Genomic DNA, 10,174 nt, shown 5'->3' with positions numbered 1-10,174 from the left:
TGGCCATGATGAAGTTGATTGAATATTTGGGGGCATAGGGGTCTTTTTTCCACCTGTCATTCTTAGTCCATCTTATGTATTTATTTAGGCTTCTTTCCTACCCTGTCCCTCTGAGAGATGTTAGAGATTTGTCCAAGGCCACCTACTTCAGTTACATATTGGATACATGCTAATGCCCAACTGACCTGCGTGATCTGCTCTGCAGAGAGGTGCAATTGTAGTATCAGTGTCTGCACTGCCAGAGGATTTAGCTTGTACCCTGTCATCCCTGGTTGGCAAGCTACATTCTGTCGTGTGACTGTTCCTCCCATGTTGGACGTGCAGGAATTGACTGTGCAATTATAAGTAAAACAGCTCCTCCAAGATCTGTTCGGTCATCCTTCTCTCCAGATGGTAGTTGCATTGCCCATTTTGTTATGGTGAGCTACCTTTGAAAAAACATATACACTTTGTTAGGTAGAAGAGCTATTGCCTGTTCAGGTGACCTTATTCTCTTAGCTATGTGTGGTTGGCTTTTTGCAGGTGTTTCCCTGTGAGAGGTACCTGCGACGGCACCTCCCTACACACGGGGGTGGAGGCAAATTCAAATGTCAGATCTGCAAGAAATTCTTCCGCCGAGAACACTACCTCAAACTGCACGCTCACATTCACTCGGGTAAGGAGTGGCAGAAATTCCCTTCTATTTGCATCCTCCGATATCTACCGTTTCCATCCTTAGTGGTAGCAAGCATCCTGCATTGCTTGGATTTCATATACAGGTTGAAGTAATACTAGCCAGCGTGATGACTTTGTTAGTATCCGCTTGTGGGGACCACTGGTCAGGTTATAACAAATCCTCCTGAATACTGAGTTCAGAGTACATTGGGCCCCACAAGAAAGGGCAACTGAAGAGACAGGAAGCATTAGACTACAACAGTGGATGTGGGAGGACGGAGCTGTAGAAGAAGCATTTTATAGATGCTTTCTTTTGCTTGGAGCTCTCCTTGGGACCCTCTCAGCCATTTTTTCCAGTTTCTTTTGTTTTATTATGGACTTTTTATAAAGTGTTGCATCCTTGGAGTCTTTGCTGTATGCTCTTATTATAGAGAACTGTTCTTTTTAATAAAATGGCTCCCTTCAATTAGTGTTATAATAGACATCTTGAACAAAATAACAAAATATTTATTGGTTTTGAATTCCAATAGTTGCTGAAGGCAAGGTTGTTATTGTTGTGGGAGTTGCTTGTATTATTAATACAAACCAGCTCAAATGGAAGTCTTGTGGCCAAATAAGAATTCAAGACAGCAGTCCCCTGACACAGTGCTAGGCAGCCATTCGCAGGAAGCAAGCTCATAGCTAGAAGCATTTGGGGTGTTTTTACTGTAGCTGATGACCTAGATAAACAGGACAGTTTTGAGCAGAATCATGACTTGTTGGTTGCACTGGATATAGTAAAAAATATCCATTTGAAACAGTTCCAGTGGCTTAGTCAGTTTTCAGTAGTGCACACACCGTGGTGTAGGACACTAAAGGATTATGGCCAAGAAAAAGAGAGAGAGCACGATCCTTCATTTGAGCCTGATGCATTGATTCTCTTCAACTCAGGCAAAGGCAATTTGTTAGAATATATTTAAGCATTTAAGCCAAGTTCTGCTTATACTTCCCTTGCTAAATTCATCTCTTTCCTATGCAGGTGAAAAGCCTTTTAAATGCTCTGTGTGTGATTCAGCCTTCAACAGGAAAGATAAACTCAAACGGCACATGTTGATCCACGAGCCTTTCAAGAAATATAAATGCCCCTTCTCGTAAGTACCAGGGGTCCAGTGCAGCCAGAAATGGCACTGGCTTTACTGACAAAACTGTGTCAGTCTTGAACTTTGGGAAGTCAGAATCTCCTCAGTCCATTCCCTGGGGTCCCCAGTTTGGCCCCTGTAAGCACTGTACTCAATGGATGCTTCTTTTGCAGCCTGGCAGGCTCCCTGTCCCACCTCTTTGCTTTAGATTTAAGCACAAGCATCTAACACCATAAAAATGCTGGGTAACTGCACCTCATTTTGAAATGTTCCCAAGCAGTCAGGGGAAAGGAAAAGGTTCACTGAGATGGGAGGGGGAGTCCTGGGGGACTGGAGGAGGCAACAGGGCACCCAGACAGCTAGAGGTGGTGGTGGTGGTGGTAGGTCAAGAGGTCTGCACTGCTTGTTCACTTCTCTCCCCCGCCCCTTTGTCAGCTGGTTTTATTTTGGCATAGGATGTGTTGTGGTGCACCTGCAGGTGCATGTCTTTGTCTGCACATCTGTGAAATGAGTGTTTTGTTAAGCTTTGTGGCAGGGGGAGTATGTGGTTTGGGGCACAGCCCCTGCTTCTCCCTTACACTGAGTTTCTTGACCTTATCAGGCCTCATATTTGTCTCTGCGCCTCATCAGCTTGCCTTCTGTGAAATGGGTTTTGGAGAAGAAAACAATGGGTACAAAATAGCAGGTTTGTGTTTTGGAGCTCAGACTCTGCCCTGACGGTGGCATGTGCTCCATGAGCTAGCCTGCTGGCCCCTGCTGCTGTGGAGGATGCTGTCCTGTCACCTGTGCTGGCAGATGGCCATTTCTGTTTAGTCATTGTTCGTATATGGAAAGGGCAGAGGATCCATCTTTTCATTCGCTTCCAGCAGCAAAATATCTTGAACCTGCCCTGTTTTGTTTCTTACTCAGCCCACTATAAATTGCTATAAATTGGCATGAGTACGATAGCCTTGTTTGGATGTGGCTAGTTAGCTCTAATGATATTTTGGTCCCTTCCAACTTTTAAATAAAAGATTAAATTGCAGCTGGTTTTTGGCAGATTAGCTCCATCTCCTTTTCAGTGGGCCAGTTTTCAAAAAGTGCTGCATAAGGAGAAATGGCACAGAAGATCTTTCCATTCGAAGGCAGATATCAGCCGCATTGCTGAGCAGGCCGTTTTTTCTTATTATGATACTACAGAAAGGAGGCCCCGGGAACTACTCCAACATTTAAATGCGCTTAATACCTGCATATCCCTGAAACAAGGCACGACACTTGAGGCTCCTGTGTATATCTTTTTGCATCTGATTAATTCTTCATTTCAGTTTTTGTTATTGTTGCAGGAGTCATACAGGCTGTGATAAGGAGTTCAACAGGCCAGACAAGTTGAAAGCTCACATTCTGTCCCATTCAGGTATGTGGTGTTTCTGTTTTGTCTCTTTCCTCTCTTGACTATTTTAATTCTCTTCAGTCTGTTAGGGTACAATTCCATGCATGTTTAAACAGGATATATGGCTGGGGCATGTAGGCCACTTCTTCATCTAAACGTGTATAGAATTGTTCCTGTAATTATTGCATGACAAAGAAAGCTTTTGGTTTTGCTTTCTTAACTGCAGTGAAGAGGAAAAGCCATGAAGATTTATGATCTTTTTGTTGAGCTGTGATTAAGATGAATCTAAATTCTGTCCTCTACTGGGAATGAATAATCTACTCTGGATTGAATGGCAATTCTGGAATCTGTCAACAGAAACCAGAGATAGCAAAATCCTTAATAAACCTTGCTTGTTTGCTTTTCCTGCATCCCTTTTGTCCAGAGATGATTCATAGTGATGGGGCTTTCATAGCTTCCCATGCAAAATTGTGTAACACACTGACTTGGTTCTAATGATCATCACAGGTGCAACCCACAGGTGCCAGGTGGGTGATCCAAACACCCCTTCCCCTGCTGTGGTCTTCTTGGTATATGCAAAGCTGGCAAAAGTAGGTTGTTGGGGTGATTGAAAAGCCTCCCAGAATCCAAAGCCTGTTTTATAGTTGGGGGTAGCCTGTCAGCCACCCAGCAACCCACTCTGATTGGGTTCAGGCATAAGAAGCTCTGTGCGCTCCAGATATTCAGAATGGCAGACACTGCCACAGTAAGAAGCCCCATGGGGTCACTCAGCCATGGGGTTGTCTTATTACATGTGAAATGGGCCACTATGTTCTGGCTTGGGCGGGCTGAGTGAGTTGGTATGTACCATTGATGTATGTGAATAGAACTGCCTCAGGTCCAAATCTCTCCAGCCACCAAGTCTTTAAATGGCTCTAGACAAGGTGCTACTCCATGAGCACTGTGCAGCTACACTTCTTTGTGTCCTTTCTTGTTTAGGGATGAAGATCCACAAGTGCCAATATTGCAACAAGGCCTTCAGCCGACGGGCTCACATGGTGGAACATCAGCGCTCTCACACTGGCAACTACAAGTACCGCTGCCCTACCTGCAGCAAAGGCTTTACACGCCAAAAGTACATGAAGGACCACAAATGTCGGTTGAGCACGCCCAAGGACAAAGACCTGCCGGTCAGAAAATGCCAGAAGAAGTGGGGGACTCATGGGCGGAAAATGGGGCTTCCTCTTTCGGCTCAGTTGACTTTGACAGAACTGAAAGACAGTACAGTTAGGGAGAACCCTCAAAAAGGGAGTTCTAATAAAGAACAGTTTCCAGAGTCTGACACAGTTCTGTCCATTGTGGTCGGAAGGTCAGCAGCCGTGTCAGCAGGCGATTCAGATACTGGCAATGCTAGCCAATGCAGTGGCATCCCATCTAACCTTGCTCTAGCTGAGTTGCAGCCTGGTTCCGAAAGCCCATGCACCATGCTGGCTGTCCCTGTTTACATTCAGTCTACTGACTAACTGAATAATGCAGTGACTTACGTCCGCTTCATAGGGGAAATAAATTCCTCTTTCTTTGATGGAGTCAGCCTGCTGCAGGAGATCAGAAATAAATGGGAGCCGTGCGTGTGTGTGTGTATCTGCGATGATGCAGAGACCAGCATTTTTAAAGAAAAATGTTGGTAAGACAAAGAATTAATCTGAAGAAGCTCATAAGAATCAGCAGGCACTGAAAGGTATGGTGATGTGAATTTCATTGAAAGATGCTTAGTTAATAAGGCTCATGGCATGTCTGAACCAGTGAAAATTCAGATCATTGCAATAATTTGCATTTTTTTCAAGACCAGTTTAAAAAAAATGTTATGTATGCCATTTGTGTTTCTGTTCTGAAATTGCATTGCCCTGTATCTGGAAAGTTGGCCTTTCCACCTGTAAGTAAATAATGCTTCCTACTGGAAGTTTCCTTATGTGATCCTTTGGGAACATCATTCATAAATCTTCTCATAGACACATCCTATGAGTCTCTTTTTCTGATGTGTATAGGAAAGGAAAAATGTTCTGTAATTGCAATGGACCTGTTTTGATTTCACAACTTTCTCTTGTGAACTTACCAGGATTTTGAGTTCATAGTGGAAAAGGTGGGGATAAGCAGCGGCTTTAAATGAAACGTAGCATATCTAAATTTGGAAATTTGCACAATTTGGAAAAGGAAGTGTACCTGAAGTGTGTATGTTTCAGGTGTCTGGATTGTGAAGAGTGGGAGAAGAAACTACCAAGAGCAGAGGATGAATGCCAAATGTCACATGATCAACCATGTCTAACGGAGAATTGGGAACAGGAGATAAAGGAGAAAAAAATGGCAAACCAATCCATGAACAGTTACCAACATCCACACTAAATGTTATTTGTGTGATTTCATTCATATTGACTGTATTTTCATAATGCTGCAACACACAGTACATTTAATTGAAGACAGGAGGTATGGTACTTCACAAAGGGGCTCAAGTTAGTAATCCATTGGACAGTGTGTGGAACTAGTGTGAGTTGATCTGAAACTTTATTTGATAAAGGGGAGCTGCCACTTGAATGGTGCTGGGCAGTAACCCTCTAGTACAGTAATGAGCACTGTGGCCCTCCAGTGCTGTGGCTTACAATGCCCAGCACTGGTATCACTGCACCATTGGCTAGGCTGGCTAGGGCCGATCGGAGTTATAAGCCAAAGCATCGGGAGGGCTTCAGGTTACCAAGAACAAGAACAAGTTACTACTATGGATTTCTTAATGACCTAAGAAGCACTAAGAGATATGCTAATATTAATAAGCCATAAAATATGTTGGCTATCAGTGGGCCATGTGTACAACTGATGTTAGATTTTTATGTTAAATTATCAAGTTGTGCCAGAGTTGTCCATCAGGTTACCCAAATGCAGCTATTCTTGAACTTTTGTGACAATAAACCTCAGGAAAACTGAAGTATTTTGTAATGCTAAATCTTCATGAATCCCCGAGTAAATCTCCTGGCATTTCAAATGTAATTTTTTACCAGGGGTCCCTTTTTTCTACTGCTGCTATTATGGATTATGTTTATATTCTGTATGTCCTCCAAAGTGCTCAGAATAAACTTTTACTGAGATGTAGCTAGGTAAGAGAAACTGACTTGCTGAAGAACACTTGCAGTGCAATTCTAATATGTCAGTTCAGAAGTAAGCCTCACTGAGTTCAGTGGGAATAACTCCCAAGTAAAGATGTATTGGATTGCAGCCTCTGCGAGTCTCATCATTCACTGAAGTCCAAAACTCAAGCTACCGTGCAATATTGGCTCTGATGTTGAGGCCTCCCAATACTAGAAGCTTGCCTCCTTTGAACCAGGGAAGAATTCTGCATTTTGATTAGTTGAAAGCAGTTCTTTATTCCTGATTCTTCCTCAGTGTTGTTGGTTGTCCATTACACCAAGGAGATAAATGAGTGAGCCCCACTATTGGACATTGATGATTTTGTTTTCATGCATTCTTTTTCATATGTGTTATTGCTATTTCATCAATGACTGCAGATATGGTTTAGAGAAGTGACATAACTCAAGATGAATGCAAGTTTTCTTGTATATAGATGCATGGCTATCTTTACTACTAACAGTTATAATGACATTTTATAAATTATATTGGGAAGGATGAAAAAAATCAGAATCTTATATAGAGAGAGAGGGAGGGAGGATTGTCGTTTTCAGACTTCCTTTCATTCCAATTCCACCCAAAAAATTTACTATTGTAGGAATATATATCTGTGATTGTGCTTATGCTAAAAGCCCTGAAAAAAAGAAAAAAGAAGACGATGACCACCTTCAGGTTGCACTCAAAAAGCTTTGATCTTAGTTCTCCCTGGTTGCCGGAGGGAGGGGGGGTACTCTTCAACAACCAGTCTTAAACCTGGTCGGTCTCTGTACACTGTCGCCAAATAATTCTGAAATACAATCTTATGCTGTGCATAATTCAGTTGTGTGTACTGAGGTTAGTGCACCTCTTCCTCTTTCATACAGCTGCTTGTGCACCTGCATGGATGGGTTGTGAGGGACAATTCCTCCTGCCAAACCCTTCTCTGGCCCTGCTACTCTTGCCTGTTCATCTGTCCTCTTAAGAGACTCTCACACCTTGTTCTGGATGGTTTCTAAGGCACCATCCACTGTGCCCCTTGCCACGTTCAGATAACATGACAATCCACACGTCACAAGGATAATTACGGAAATTGTATGGCACAGACAGAGGCAGGGAAAAGAAGCCACTGTGGCTTTCCCTCAGTGAGTGTGAACCTAGCTAGGGTGTGCAAGTGGTGGGAATAAAAAAGTTGCAGTGTTTGCCTTGTTTTTCCCTCAGGGAAGTGCCAACTGGACTAAAGGTAATAACCATTACAGTGGCAAAGAGGAGGTAGGTAAAGGGGTCCAGCTGAGGGCACTGTGGCAGAATTTGGAAAAGCTAGGCAAATGGGATGATGACAAGGAGAGAGTTATGCTAAGGGAAATGGAAGGTTGTAAGGAAAGTGGCTGAAAGAAGAGAGTGGGGGTAGGAGAAGGGCTTTTCTACTTAGTGGTTCGGTGTTAGAGTGTTGGACTGGAACTCAGGAAACCTGGGTTCTAATCCCTGCTCAGCCATGAAGTTCACGGGGTGACTTTGGGCCAGTCACAGACTCTCAGCCTAACCTACTTCATAGGGTGGTTGTTGTGAGGATAAACTGAAGTGTTGGAGAATCGTGTAAGCTGCCACGGGTTCCTTGCAAGAGGAAGAAAGGCAGGATGTAAATGTGATATAACAATGAGGCTTTTAATCCAACATTTAATCCTGCTTCTCAATTTTTTTGCAGGATTAGGATCAGCTCCTTTTTCTCCTAAGACTTTTCTCTGTCTGTCTCTCTATATGTTCCATTATACAATGACTAGGTGACACTGTAGTCTAGCATATATGCCTAAATCCATGATGGCTTCATTTTGCCACTCTCCTTAGACGAATAAAAGCCACCAAAAATGTCAAAAAGAACACGAGAGATCTTGGAGGAGGATGACAACATGTAAAGCATGTGCAAACTACCATGAGCAAAGGATCATGAACGTACCTAGTAGGTGTCTTATGCAGGAAAGCTCGAAGGGAAGGAAAAGGCGGTTTTTGCAAATAAGAGGTTTTAAACAACATCTGGGTGGGGAACTGAGAGAAGGATACTGCCTGATCATCAAGGGACAGAATGGCTGTGAGGCGCAGGTGCGTGCAGAAGAACTGCTCCATGAAAGATGTCTGTGAAGCAAACATTTGGCTTAGGAAGTGTACCTATCTGCGCACAGTAATGGAAACTGACGAACAATGAGAAGGGGCAAAGAAATAATTCAATTGTAAAGTGAAAGCGGAAAATGTATTGTTATTTATTGTTACTTATTAAAATCCAAAGAAACTTTTTTGATATACATAGATGTGCAAATCTTTTAATTCCTCACTCGGATCTTTATTTAAATGAACTTGTAGCCTCAGCTGCCCCACCATTGTGTCCAAGTCAACAAAAGCAGAACCTGGCAGCAGCCAGAAGGGTGATGAATCCCCCTTTTCACCACAGATGGGAACCAGTTTCTAAATCTGTAGAAATGTCTTGTCCAACATCAGATTACTTAACTCCCACTATGTCAGAAACAGCCTGGTTGTGCATAGGATGCTCAGAAGTCCCTGGAAACAAGCATTTATTTCCCTCTGAAAGGTATAAATGCAATGGGGTTGTACCCTCAGTCACCTCAGTGATTCTGTTCCTGAATGCTTGTTCAGATCACATTATGTTGTCACAGCAAAAAAAGAATAACTGTCTGTCATGTGCTAACCCCTCCCCCCCAATAATAATGTTACCAAGTTGATGTAACAGCTGTCCTTGAGACTCTTTGAATGGTGTGCTTAGAAGTAAATCCAACAGCTTTGTGCAAATGTGTTTACTATTGAAGCCTTACACTATTTCTGGTTATGTGTGGATGATAGAAATAATATATACCCATCTGACTTTCTCTGCATATGTTGACTGTGCAATTATTTGGGCAATATAGCCTATTGCTACATTGCAATAATTCTTCTTTTGACAGTGGGATGTACAGAAGGCCAGGTTATTTCTTAGGTAATACAAAACATTGCCTTTTATAATCATTCTTTTTCAGTCATTTGTGATTATAAGATAGCCATTCCTGTGTCTAAAGAGAAATGCTAAATGTAATTATCTCTGGTTTTTGTTCCCAACATATGGTTGTCCAAGATATACAGAGATATCTATGAATTTATCCTTATTATTGTTGCAAAGTCTGGTGTGACTTAAAACAGAGTTGCCTTAAACACAAGCATGATAATATGGCATTTAGCATAAAAGGAAATAAACACAGGCTAGAGCCAATTCAGAAAGAAATCCAAATCAACTTATTTTAGTGCTTTTACGCAATCTTTTGAAGAAAGCTGTCTAACTGTTTAACTACAAGCACCCTCAAAAGCTGGTGTATGGCTGTAATAAATGAAGACATGAAATATGGTCCCTTGCTTCCATCAGACAGAGAAAGCATGTTGCTTGTTGCAGAGGCATAGAGGAAGGGAGTAGGAAAAAGGAACCAATGAAGCTACAGGCAACAAGGGATGAACAAGAAAAGTGGCTTTTGATACAACGCGTCTAGAAGCATGTGGAAATGTTTTGATTATCCATCTATTATAGACATAAAAGCTAATGACCATATTTACAGTGGAGAAAGCTGGCCAGAACAAACTTTCCCTAACATGATTATCTTCTTCAGTGAGTCTTGCCTTCTCATGATGCATCCAAAGTATGACAGCCTCACTTTGGTCATTTTTGCTTCTAGGGAAAGTCCTGGCTTGATTTGATCTAGCACTTATATGTTTGTCTTCTTCAGTCCAGGGTATTTGTAAAGTTCTCCACCAGCACCATGTCTCAAACACATTAAGTTCTTCCTGTCAGCTTTCTTGCTTGCTTATTTGTTTGTTTATTTAGGGGATTTATAGGCCATCCATCACTGTTGTCTCTGGATAGCTTACAGTGTAA

The 10,174-nt window shown here is 42.3% G+C and overlaps 1 protein-coding gene across 1 annotated transcript in view; it reads left to right on the top strand.

Moving 5' to 3' along the window:
- ZNF341 (zinc finger protein 341) overlaps positions 1-8,564 on the top strand; it is a 30,639-nt gene extending 22,075 nt beyond the window's left edge. Inside the window, exons 11-16 of the mRNA XM_044447481.1 lie at positions 252-419; positions 523-655; positions 1,673-1,784; positions 3,095-3,165; positions 4,120-4,858; positions 5,361-8,564. Coding sequence (XP_044303416.1) covers positions 252-419; positions 523-655; positions 1,673-1,784; positions 3,095-3,165; positions 4,120-4,643 — 1,008 coding nt within the window. The 3' untranslated portion in view covers positions 4,644-4,858; positions 5,361-8,564. The remainder of the gene's footprint in view (positions 1-251; positions 420-522; positions 656-1,672; positions 1,785-3,094; positions 3,166-4,119; positions 4,859-5,360) is intronic.
- The last annotated feature ends 1,610 nt before the right edge of the window (positions 8,565-10,174 follow it).

Source organism: Varanus komodoensis, unplaced genomic scaffold (assembly GCF_004798865.1).
Source record: "Varanus komodoensis strain SLA01 unplaced genomic scaffold, ASM479886v1 scaffold52, whole genome shotgun sequence".
Taxonomy (NCBI): Eukaryota; Metazoa; Chordata; class Lepidosauria; order Squamata; family Varanidae; genus Varanus; species Varanus komodoensis.
This window is presented reverse-complemented; position numbering and strand designations above follow the sequence as displayed.